The sequence below is a fragment of the Macrobrachium nipponense genome, chromosome 38 (assembly GCF_015104395.2).
Source record: "Macrobrachium nipponense isolate FS-2020 chromosome 38, ASM1510439v2, whole genome shotgun sequence".
Lineage (NCBI taxonomy): Eukaryota > Metazoa > Arthropoda > Malacostraca > Decapoda > Palaemonidae > Macrobrachium > Macrobrachium nipponense.
Window position 1 is genome coordinate 10,662,402 of NC_061098.1, and position 13,593 is coordinate 10,675,994.

Genomic DNA, 13,593 nt, shown 5'->3' on the forward strand with positions numbered 1-13,593 from the left:
CTGGATCCACCCTCACCCCTCTCTTCCCTATTATCTAGAGGGGTGTGTTGCTACTGAAAAGTATATCATAACCTAAGATAGCTTCACAGTATGGCTGACCACCTCACCTGCATCTAGTCCGTTCCAGCACATGACGGTACTCTCCTTCATATTGCCCGTAGTTAAAGGAGTAGGAAGAAAGTAGTAAAGAAAAAAGACCAGTCATCCCATTCATTCTACTTTCATACCTTCATCTTAGACTAGACGCAAAATGACCCGCCAGGGGTACTGATGAGCTATATCACTTGTTGGGCCGCCACCACTGGACCCAAGGAAAAAGTGTCCAAGGATCTATGGGCAACATCTTTAAATAAAATAAAATGAGGTGAAAGTTGTTTGGCGTTTCCACACACCAGCTTTCAGAATTCTATCCACAGATATGTTCTTCTTAAATGCCAGAGAAGCACTCAAGCCCCTGATGTCATGAGCTCTAGCTCCCACCTGGCTATCTGACCCTCTGTCTTCTGTCATATAAGCATTTCTGATCGTCTCCCTTAGACCAAAAACCAAAACGATATTGTCGTTCATGGTGACACTTCCTTCTTGTTACCGTTCCTTGCTACTTACGAACAACCTCCGGCACCCCGCCCTGGGGTGCCTTGTTCTTCTTAAGTACTCCCTTAGTGCCCTGACGGGGCACAGAAGCATCTCATCTTTGTCATTGTCTACAAAGTCTGCCAAGGAAGGTATGGTAAAGGAGTCGAATCTGCCATCCACTATCGTTGGGTTTTGGGTCTTGGCCACGAATTCTGGAACAAACTCAAATACCATTGACCTCCAACCTTTTGAGTGCTTTATGAGATATGACAGGCCATGTACTCCCCCACCCTTTTGGTTGAAGCCAGGGCCAATAAGAAGACTGTCTTCAGGGTCAGGCTCCTATCCGTGGACTGCCTTATGGTTCGTAGGGGGGTTTTGTCAGACTACTCAGTACCATGGTCAGATCCCAATCTTGGGGCTTTTAGTTCCTTTGGTGGACATTACTGTTCAAAGCTCCTCATCAGCATGGCCAACTCCCATGAAGACGAAATGTCCACTCCTTTCATTCGTAAGACTGAGGCTAGAGCCGACCTGTACCCCTTCACTGCAGATACAGACATATGTTTTCTGTTCTGAGATATATCAGAAAGTCTGCTAACTGCTGAATAGTGGTACCGAGTGGAGACAAGTTTCCCTCTACGACACCAATCACAGTATGCTGACCACTTTCCTTGGTATACTGTCGCAGATGATTTTCTATTTCCTGCCATCTGAGTTGCTGCTTTCTGCGAAAACCCTCTCGCTCGGAGGAGATACTTGACAGTCTCCACCCGTGAAGCGATGGGACTTCACCGACTGGTGGTACCTCTCCATGTGCGGCTGACACAGTAGGTTGCTACATGGGGGTAAACTCTCTCCGCACATCTATTAGGAGTTCCAGTAGGTCTGGAAACCACTCTGCCTTCGGCCATAACGGAGCTACCAGGGTCATCTTGAGGTACTGAGACCCGCACTACCCCTGTTCAAAACCTGACGTATTAGACAAATGGAGGAAATGCGTACACGGTCCAGATTGTCCCAAGGGTGTTGTAGCGCATCTTCTGCTACTGCCTCTGCGTCTGGGACTACCGAACAATACACTTCCAACTTTTTGTTGTACCTGGTTGCGAATAGGTCTATGATCGGTCCTTCCCACAACATGAGCATCCTGTCCCCTACCTGTTGGTGCAAGGACCACTCCGTTCCCAGAATCTGATCCCTGCGGCTCAACTTGTCGGCCACTATGTTTCTTTTTCCCGGAATATACCTGGCCCTGATGTCTACCAGGTTCTCTACAGCCCACTGATGAAGTTGAACTGTCATCACATGTAACTGCCGAGAAACTAGGCCTCCTTGTTTGTTTATATAAGCTACTACTGTGGTGTTGTCTGACATCAATACCACTGAGTGTCCCTTTACTCTCTCCCTGAATTCCTGTAGAGCTAGAAACGCTGCTTTTAACTCCAGCACGTTTATATGGAGTTCTCTGTCCTTGCAACTCCATTTTGCTGACACCATCAACTCCTCCATATGGGCTCCCAGCCTTCTAGTGAGCATCTGAGAACAGCAAGAGGTCTGGAGAGGATTGTTGAAGGGGGACACCCACTGTCAGATTGTCGTCGTTCACCCACCACAGCAAGTCTTTCCTCACTTCTGCCGACAAGGGAATTTGCTTGTACGGGTGATCTACTATGGTGACCAAAACTCCTTCATCCTCCCCCATTGTAGGGACCGAAGGTGAGCCTTCCTTGTGGTACTAGCTTCTCCAGGAGGTTAGGATTCCCAGTACCACCTGCCACTGTCTTGCTGGCTGTGTTTGTTTTCCCAGAAAGGCATTCACCACTTGTTTGCATTTCTCTATTCTTTGGTCTGTCGGGAATACTTTGGCTTCTGTTGTGTCTATAACCATTCCCAGATACTCCAAATGTTGACTGTAATCCAACTGCGACTTCTCCCGATTTATCATAATACCTAGGCTGTGACAAAGCTGCAGGAGGGTCGCCCTGTCCCTGAGTAATTTCTCCCTGGACTTTGCTCTCACCAGCCAATTTGTCCAGATATCTTATTAGCCTGATCACCTGAGCATGCGCCCACGTCGACACGAGAGTGAACACTCTTGTAAAAAACTTGAGGAGACGCTGTCAATCCGAAGCACAGGACCTTGAATTCGAAAGCTTTCCCTGCAAGACTGAAGCGGAGAAATTTCCTTGAAGACTGATGGACTGGTATCTGAAAGTATGTGTCCTTCAGATCGACTGTCAGCATAAAGTCCCCGATCCTGACTGCTTGTAGAACCGTTTTTGGAGTTTCCATTTGAAACTGGTTTTCCTTATAAACAGATTCAGAATTGACAGGTCTATTACTGTCCTCCCCTCCTCGTTGGCTTTGGGTATCAGGAAAATCCTGCTGTAGAAGCCTTTTGACGGACTGCATACTTGTTCCACAGTTCCTTTTCCCATCATCTTCTTCACTTTGTCCTGCAGAATAATGGCCTTCTGAGATTCGTGGGCCTAAGCGAAGTGGGGTAATGGCTGATCTGTCAGGGGCGGGGTTACCTCGAACGGGATCAATACCCGATCCTGAGAACATCCACCACCCACTGCTCTGCCCCTAGTTCCTGCCACACCTTCCAGTGATTTGCCAGGCAACCCCCCGCTGGTGTCCTGGCCGGGTGATGAGAGGCGCCCATCCTATCTTCTTGAGCCTCTCCCTCTTCCCCTACTTGCCCTCCCTCTGTTGTTTCTATTGTGAAAGGGCCGATGAGTTAGCCTCTTTGGGGAAGAGGGTCTTGTGGCTCTATTAGGGATGTTATGTCTCACTGTCTTCTTCTGAGATATTTGCTGCTGTCTCCCCTCCAAAGGAGTAGCTTGACTGTTAGAGCGTTTTCCTAACTGCCTGCTGCACCAACCTATCGTTAGTGTCCATCCTTCTTCTATCTATCGCCTCTTCCAGTATGATCTCTGGCAACAGCAGTTGCGACTCCAAGATATCCCCATTCCTCATCGCTAACAGGGAATCCAAATCCACAGTGCGGCTTAGTCTAGCCACACTGCATCTCTCCTCATTAGCAGGATATTTGCCCAAACATTGGCACTTGCTTTGTCAGGTACGCATCGCCTTGGAACCTGATTGTAGTAATCTAATGAACAATGATTCATCCACTACTTTTCTTGTCACTTCAGAGGATGCAATCTTCGCCACTGCTGTTGACCAAAGATCTAACCAAGAAGCAGCCTGAAAGACAGAAGAAGCTGTTGCTTCTAACGTAGCAGCCTCTTGGTACGTCATCGAAGGGCACTCCATTTTAACCTGATATCCAAGGTTAATCCAGGCCTTAATCTTACAACATTAGGGTTCACTTGTCTAGACAGCAAAGGGACCTTCGGTGTCGTATAATATTTCCTTTGCTTCATCATTGGAGGGGGAATAAATTTAAATGATCTATTAGATCTTAAGGAATTATCCCTTCCTGCAATCTTTGCGTTTACGTGTTGTAAGACAGAATCCGCATGAACTCGAACAAGGCAATTCATACAACACCTTGGTATCCCTTTTTTTTTTAATCCAAATGCCAGGTCAATTCCTGGAGGAAGCATACTGGCCGGAGTTTCTGTCTTCTCCGAAAGGTTATTGAATTGACGATTCAAATCAATCACCTCTGCATACAAGGCCAGAAACTCTTGGTTTTCTCCTTCCTCCAGCTCTAATGTACTGTTCTCCAGTCATCAAGGGATGTTTGTCATCGCCCCACCTATCTTCTGGACCAAACGGAGCCCGGAAAAAAAACTTTTTTTTTTTCCACGGCCGCCTGCCCCTACGGACCGCGATCTCTTTGATCTTTGCTGGCCGCCGTTGGCTCGATCCCAAATAGTCAGCAGGGGAGGGGAACGAGAACGCCTCACTCTTTCTCTGCTCACGGAATTAGAGCGAGAATCTCGTCTAGATCTCCAAGATGAAGGCTCCCTTGAAACAGATATAACTTCGTCTCTATTATATTGGTATCGTTTACGAGCGTCGGAGAACTCAGCCTCGACCTTTCATCCAGACAGACACTGCCTTCCACGAACGTATCCGACGAGGTTGCCAACTCCCTATTCTTCGTACTTTTAATAGGAGCCTTATCATCCTTCGTACGTATTTTGAATGACCTTACGGGCGAAACTGGGACCTGCATTCTATCCTCTGCTGCACCTTTCGCCGCCAATGTCGATTTTGCCAGCGGTATCGTAGTCTTTGTAATCCGAACTGACAACTCCGCATCGGCCGCTAGACCGTCGGCCGTCGCCTCTCTCATTTGTTCGGATTCTTGCGAACGGCTTCGTCTGCTAGCCTTGTGCTTACTAGCCACTGACTTCCCGACCTTCCTGCTGACTTGGATACGACAGTCTTGGTCTGAAGAAGAAGAAGAATTGACTCTTCTCCTCTTAGCCCGAGGATCAGTCGCGAACTCCCGAATCCTCCTCCAACGCTTGACTGGCGCTCGCCGTGATGTTATCGGACTTAGCGACGACGTCGAACTAGAGGAAGAAGACGAAGAAGGCGAATCACACCTTTTCTTTTTGTCTCTCTTATCCATTACTCTTCTCTATATCCTGTAATTTCTGCATTACAGTTTGCATTGCCGAGTCAGAAGTCGTATTAGAGGCTGGGTGCAGAGAAACAGCCTGAGAAGCAGTCTGTGACATCATCAAGCCTGCCATATCGGTGTCTGTGACGTATTGTCTACTATGTGGTGACGCACCCCCTCATAGGGAGAGACTGTGAGGGTTCTGCTGGCAACCGCAGTTTGGCCAAACTACCTCCCACGTTCTGCATCGCTGTAAACATCGAATTTGATGGCGTAGCCGTGGCATTAATTCCCATAAATTGCAAAGCCAGGGGATGAGGAACATTCAGCGCTGCCGGACCCTGCTGGAACCGTGACGCCATATAATGCGCAAGCAAACCATCCAAGTTGGTACTCCTGGTAGGCCTAGTGTTGACCACGTACCGTCCAACCTATGCGCTTCGGGAGCCGGAGCCTGGAACAAAGATGGTGGTGCTCCCCCTCTACCTGCTGGGAACAAAGGAGAGTGCATATTATTCATAAAATTACCCAAGGCCCCTCCTGACGTTTCCGATACTGAATCGCTAAGAGAAACCGAAGGGGTATGGGACAAATCAAAAGCAGGTGGAGAAACATATGGAGCAGCCTGGTTTATTGCCGATACAAAAGAAGCCGGTAAGGTTTGGTCATCCAAAGATGGCGTCACCACCTTCCTTTTGTATTGGCCTTTCTCATAGAACTTTTTCCACTGTTCCACCGACCAACCTCGACAAACAGAACATGGATTAGAAACCGTACATACGTTTTCCCTGCACCTACTACACGTTGGATGAGGATCCCTCGACACCGAAGTTAGAAATCTAGAACATGGAAAGCCACTGACTCCTGTGCATTTCCTTTGTCTCCTTTTCGAAACGACAGACGATCCCGATGTTGAGGCAAACATCTCCATCATACCACTTATACACTTCACTCACACTGAGCACACTCGGAGAAAGAAAAAGTAATAAGAAATGAATAATGAAATGGATAAAAAAACGGGCAAACTGAAAAACCGGCGACAGTAAACACGTCTTATCTTAAAGGCGGTAGGAAAATAACTGGTGGGTCACAGGTAGCCGGGGGCATTCTGGGTATACATGCCCCGTGACCTGGTATAGATGCCAATAGTCCCTGGATCTCACAAGTGTAATTTTAATTCTACCCGGTTTCCCCTTTCCAGCTTGGCGCTAGTAAATCCTAATGTTAAGACCGAAGGTTTGTTCAGTATATGAACAAAATAAACTTTCATCCCTTTGGCTATAAAATAACACTGGATATTTGTAATAAAAGAACATTTATTCAATAAATCGAGAGAAAAATTGCCTTCTCTCTCTCTCTCTCTCTCTCTCTCTCTCTCTCTCTCTCTCTCTCTCTCTCTCTCTCTCAGAAGAAGAAGAAGAAATATAACAAAGATATTGAAATATAACAAAAAATTAGAAAAAACCCTCGAGAACCATGACAAAAAATGTAAAAACTTGAAACAAGAACCATGAAAAAAAAACGACATGGAAAAAATAAAAAAAAACCTCGATAAACGTAAATAAAAAAAACTCATGAAACATTTAAAACCTCGATAATCATGAAAAAAAAACTCAGGAAACGTGAAAAAAAAGTCAAACATAAAAAAACTTTAAAATCTCGGAAAAAATCGAGAAACAAAAAAAAATAAATAAAAAAATAAAACTGAAGAAAAACTCCACCTGCTGGAGGTATGGCCAGACGCCGGTCAGCACGATGGAGAAGCCGATGCTCATGACGAAGCAGGTGACGTAGACGACGTAGTGGGACCTCTTCCGCGCCTTCCTGTCCGCCGCTGTCTCCAGCACTCCCACGGGGATCTCCTGGTCCGGCAGCATGCGAGCGGCCACGCCATCGCTGGGTGAAAAATGGAGGAAAAGTATTAATCGAGAGAGATTTTACAACTTCTAGTTTAAATGTGCGTTATGCCTTTGAGAGAGAGAGAGAGAGAGAGCGAGTTTACAACTCCTAGCTTAAATGTGCGTTATACCTTTGAGAGAGAGAGAGAGAGAAAGTGAGTTTACATCTCCTAGCTAAATGTGCGCTATGCTTTTGAGAGAGAGAGGAGAGAAGAGATAGAGAGAGAGAGAGAGAGAGAGAGAGAGAGAGAGTTACAACTAGCTTAAATGTGAGCTATGCCATTTTTTAAGCTTCTGGCTGGAATGTGCACTGTGCTATTATAATGCGGCACTGGAAACTTCTGGAAGCTTACAGGGTGTAGCAAAAAGAACTATACATAATGCAAAGTGTAGATTACAGAAAAAAGCGAGGCTCATGTGATAAAAGCACCTCGAAACAGCTGTATCTACAAGTGACAAAGGTATTCGAAAAGATAGGTCTTAATATCAGACGATATTTAGAGAGAGAGGAAGAGGAGATGAGAGAGAGAGGAGAGAGAGAGGAGAGAGATATAGAGAGAGGAGTCAAAGTCAAAGTCAAAGTCAAAAACCTTTATTCCATTATAAAATGGTTATTCTGCTACATTACAATATAAATTATTTACATAAAATTCACAATAATTGGATTGTAAAATTTTAGGATATATATACATTCAAGTAAAATTTAAGAAGTATTGCTTAAGTTTCCTTTTGAATAACTCAGAACTAACATCAATACATTTTCTTAATTCCAGAGGTAGTTTATTCCAGCAAGCTGGGCCCCTTATTGCCATCGAGCGTGAACCCAAATCTGTTCGATAGCTGTCTACATATAGATTTTCATTCTGTCTTGTTAATGCATTCCTACAATTACCAACTGTAGAAATGTGTATAGCCAGTTGGGATATTCTTTTCTCAAACTTTTAAAACAAAAACACACATCGTACATACACTTTTCTTTTAATTTTATCCACTTTAATTGCTGGAGGGTTGGGGTGATGTGATCGTGTTTTTTCACCCCAATAACGGCTACTCTACCTGCAAAGTTTTGGATTTTTTGAGCTTTTTCCATGTGCTATCATTTGTTACTCCCCATATCTTAATACAGTAGTTTATTACACTCAGGACCAGGCTTTCCACAATCAAGGCTCGAGTAGTATCATCAAAGTAATCTTTTACTCTACTTAGATACATTAGAATGCCACTGACTTTTCTACTCAGCTCGTCAATGTGAGTACTGAATGTCATATACCTGTCCATGTGTAGACCTAGATTTTTCACATGTTGACTTATCTTTACTTTATCCCCATCGCATTTTATTACAATGTCATCTGGAATTTTGCTAATATACTGTCGAGCTACCCACAACATGCACTGCGTTTTGGTGGCATTTAATAATAGCCCTTTCCTTAGAAAATATTTCTTAATTTTGAGCAATATTAGTTCAGTCCTTTTAATCAAGGCATCTAGATTTTTCTAATTGATCAGCCAAAAGAACTTGGGTGTCATCAGCATATTGAATTAGCAGGCAGTTTTCTATGTATTTAATCATATCATTAACGTAGATTAAAAAAAGAATTGGGTCCTAGGACAGATCCCTGTGGGACCCCAAATTCAACCTTTTCAATACAAGAATTTACGTCTCCTAATCTAACTACCTGACTCCTATCTCCCACGTAATCTCGAAACCAAAAAGTATCAATGTGATGTTCCTTAAGAGATAGAGAGAGAGAGGTTGTGCACACGGCTCGGTTTTGAATCAGCTGTTGGTTAGATGGTGTATATTACACAGATCGTGGTCTCGTTTCATATTCTACAGTCAATTAACTGTAAAGTAGGTCTAAGTTGTGCCATAAATGAACGAAAAAAACACACACACAACCATTGGTGCTTATGAGAGAAATATATAGGTGATACCAAGATCTATAATCTGGAAAATAAATAAAATCAAATACTATAAAAAGGCAGTATAGTAAATAAAATAAATCACAAGTATTGCTAAAATATACATTCAAATCTGATCACAAAATGTAGTCCTACCGTCTCAAAGCTGATGTTCTTCGTAAAGAGCTCCTGTTAAACAGAATAAATGTTAAAATTACACAGTCTTGTTTCGGTGTAATCTGGACTAGTGGCTTTTTGAAAATCTGAAATGTTGCATCTATTACAACCTTAAATGTTATATATAAACACAGATGTCAATATAATTATAACAATAAAAAACTAAATTGTCCTAAACAAAAGCCAATGTTCAGACCACATCCAGTAACAAACGCTAGACTTAAAGTTTACATTTGCTAAGCACATTGCAGGAATCTATTATATAACCACATATCTATACACTGCAAAATAACACATAAGGACACAATTATCTATCAGAATTTAGACGAGAAGGAAGAATCCCAATATCTATGGGTCTATTCCTCACCTTTTCCTCCTCAGAGCGCTCTCGACAGACCTTGGAAAGAACGGTATATACATGCTTCATCAAACCACTATAGGCCTATATCTTTGTGGATTCTTCGTTACATGCTATTCTGATCTGAGATTATTATCATATATATGAATACATAAAATACGAAATTCTATGCGCATATATGATCCAGGCACAAATGAGTCGTTACTTTTGAAACAGATGAACAACGAATCGTGCAAAGCCCTCACCTTGGTGGTATCTCCGGTAGTGGTTCCAGGCCGACCCTTTAACATCGTGTGAAAAATCGATATTAATCACTTATTATGTAAACCTTAAAGATTTTATATCAATACCTAATATATAATATATATAAATCGTACGTGTGCTCGCGTGTTACACAAACAATTTCTCCCTAATGTATCTAAATATTAAACGAGAACATGACTGAGTTAGTCTACGTGACAGATAAGTGTGTAACACTGTCTATGAATTACAGGTGGGTGGGCGGGGCCGGGGGCGGGGGTAGGGGATAAAAAAAAGTGTATAAGAAAGTGGGCAGACCTTATTGCAGTTAGATTACATAAGGTTTAAATTTCGAATCGAAATAAAAAAAAGTAATACGAGAATATAATGGTTAGTACTAATACTACTCTACTGTATATTATCGTGTGGTGAGCGAGAGAGAGAAAAAACAAGTTTTTGCATTATCTTTAAAAGATTCTTCATGAACACGTATAAGAAAAAGCTTTATGTTTCATATATACATTAACAAATTCATAAATATATCAATACACGCATATACCACACTTACAAACACTAATTTGTGTGAAACACAAACAAGCTGAATACGCAACATCTTGAAGCTCACACTATAGGCCTACTGTCTATAAAAGCTTTAGAAGCAAACTAAAACTTCTAAAACGAATTAAGGTATATACAACTAACGTAAAAGTGCACTGATGACGTCTCCTCGATCATCAATGGCATTTTTAACATTAAAAAATCCTCAAAAAATAAATAATTGCCAGCATCAGCTTATATATACAAGTTTTCAGATGCGTTCAAGTTTGGCGGAAAGGACTGGTCCTATAGGCCTACCGTGCCCTTCGGACTTTGGTTTCGTGGTAGGCCTTTCAGTAATAAACAAATACTTTGAATCTTGATCTACATAAATCGTAATTTCTGTTCTAATTAGATATTTATTTATAATTATTAACAATACAATATACATGATGTCCATAAAGTCCCAGTACCATTTTGGGGAATAAATGTTTGTAATGGTACTGGGATTTTATGGACACCCTGTACTTTACTTACACATATAAAATATATTATCAATATATTTTACTTACAAATACAGAATTGACCAATTTACCACCAAGTCATTTCTTACAGACAAATATAATTACTTTTCTAGTTTACAAATTCATTATTAACCGCAAAAAATTTACGTTAAATTCATTAACAATTAACTGTTTACATCCTTAGCTCTGTAACAATTACAACCACCTGTCATTAAATCACCGATATTTCATAAATAATTTACAATCTCTTCTCCGCTTTGCCCAGTCACAAAAGGATGTTGTTACAAATGCCAATTATTCAAAAGGGGAAGAAAAAAAAATTACAAAAAATACAGAAAACGGGAATATGAACCTACAGAGGTATAACTCACCCAGATGCAGAAGCCTTTGGCATAGGCTCCAACAAAATCCTATTGCTACACGAGGGAAAGAATTAAAAGGTCAGGTTGGTCCTCTCACGGTATATATAAGTGTCAGATACGTATCATATACGCACTGCTTTCTTCACTTCAAAATTTATGCATTTATGAACGTGAATGTACAATTTTTTTTAAATCATTGCACGAGAGGCGATACGCACTGACATAACGCTACAAATGATAATTTATACACATTCATTTAACTCGAAAACATTGTCTAATAATAATAATAATAATAATAATAATAATAATAATAATAATAATAATAATAATAATAATAATAATAATAATACATTATTATTATTACATTCACCTTACCTGAACTTGGTGACGGATTTTTTTCCCACCGACCTTTGACAAAGGATATAGCAAAAAGAATTGCATAGTCAATATGATTTTAAAGTTAAGAAATACAGTACTATTAACTATATAGAATTATTGATGAATGTGATTAACTCTCTTATATTTATAATATACATATACTCGTATTATATATATATATATATATATATATATATATATATATATATATATATATATATATATATATATAAGATATAATATTATTTAATGTATATATATATATTATATATATATATATATATATATATATATATATATATATACGACCTTTAAAGTATATAATCAAGCAATTTAGACCAATTAACACCAATTACAAACATACAAAATATGCCATTTTCGAATTTAAACACTAGAGTATTATTAAAATCTATATATGCAATTATTTTCGAAGCGTTCATCTTCATATTTCAGATATTTCTACTGACTACAAAAATCGAAATACTTACGAGGGTACAGGCATATTCGGCAGCGGAGAGAGCATATGCCTGGGACAAAGCAATTGGAAAGAGCATAATATTTTGGAAAGCAATTAGAAATTAGCATAAAATTTTGGCATAATATTTAAGCTAGAGGTTATTTGTTTACCCCTGCAATATACGTAATCTATTCAAGCTGTCTATTCGCGTTACACGTTTTCTATAACTGTAACAAATCAGGGGGGGACTAAATTCAACAGACATCTACGGTATGCAAGGCACAAGGTTAAATTTAAATGAGCAGGTTTACGTAAGCCAGGTAACGGGAAAGGAGGGTCTACCATGCAAAAAAATACTTATTATAATGTAATTTGGTTAACAGGAAGCATTATATCGACAATATCTCCATGAACCGATGAAGGAATGTGAGGAAATTGAGGTATTTTCTCTCACTGCGACGATAGACCTACCTTGGAGTCGATGCAGAATCCAAGGCAGCTCTTTGAGGAGAAAAGTTGACTAATGTGAGTATTTTCTATTTTTATTTTATTAAAATGTCACGTGTAAATTGTTAATATGGTGTATGTTTTTAAAATAACTTATACGTATACTAGCTAGTGGTGTAATAATAATAATAATAATAATAATAATAATAATAATAATAATAATAATAATAATAATAATAATAATAATAATGGTTTGGCCGTCAATTGACTGGTTAAGCAACATTGGGGCTGGTCAGTCTTTTGATGGGTGACCGCTATCCTTGGCGTTGATTCCTTGGGAAAGGATCTTTACCATAATTTCCTCAGTCTACTCAGCTGTAAATAGCAAAACTCAGCAATGATGGAAAGAAATGAAGAATTAAACGACAACGACGTAAATGGAACCTCTGGCAACAGAGGAGCTTCGTCCGGCAGCCAGGTATTCAGCCCAATTGAAGGGGAAAGAAATGAAGATTAAACGACAACGAAGGTTAAATGGAACCTTTGGCAGAGGAGCTTCGTCCAGCAGCCAGGTACTCACCCAATTGAAGGGGAAGACGGTCAGGTACTTGGAGGTCGTCATCCAGCAACTGACCACCACAATGACAGTAACCAACAACCAGAGACTGGAGCTACAGAAGCAAACCAGAGGAAGCAATGGACAAGAGAAGAAAATAAGGAAATATGGAGATGCTGCATCAGAAGCAACCCAATGGAGAGAGGATATAGAAGAAGGTTGTTCAACATCTGGAATGAGAGGAATACACCCCCCAAACAGAGCAGAGGCTGGCAGACCAAGTAAGGAACATAAAGAAAAAGAACTGGCTCTCCCCACAGAGAGAAGAATTGGAAAAGGAAATGACACACGGCAACGAATTACAAGACGAACTGAGAGACGATGCCACAGAGACGACAGGGATGAGGAGGTATCAAACAACGACAGACGAAGAAACACCGACGAAGTAACAGACAGTGAAGAATGGGTAGAAAAGATCAGACAATGGATGAAGCCAGATACAGAGAGAAACAAAGATCACCTCCACGAAAGCCTACAACACAAGAAATTAAGGGAGAAAACGAGTGAGGTCAATGAAATAATGAGACTAATACACACCGCCAATATCACAGAAACAAATAACTTGACATATG

General features: G+C 40.8%; 1 protein-coding gene across 2 annotated transcripts in view; it reads right to left on the reverse strand.

Moving 5' to 3' along the window:
- Positions 1–13,593, reverse strand: part of LOC135209622 (major facilitator superfamily domain-containing protein 8-like) — a 101,540-nt gene that overhangs the window by 21,216 nt on the left and 66,731 nt on the right. Inside the window, exons 3-7 of one of the 2 annotated variants that reach the window (XM_064242329.1) lie at positions 9,706–9,741; positions 9,470–9,499; positions 9,082–9,114; positions 6,842–7,021; positions 1,350–1,365 (exon numbers count right to left, since the gene is read on the reverse strand). In XM_064242329.1, the coding sequence (XP_064098399.1) occupies positions 1,350–1,365; positions 6,842–7,021; positions 9,082–9,114; positions 9,470–9,499; positions 9,706–9,741 (295 nt within the window). Of the gene's footprint in view, positions 1–1,349; positions 1,366–6,841; positions 7,022–9,081; positions 9,115–9,469; positions 9,500–9,705; positions 9,742–13,593 lie in introns of those variants that run through there. The other variant, XM_064242328.1, reaches the window with a different exon arrangement.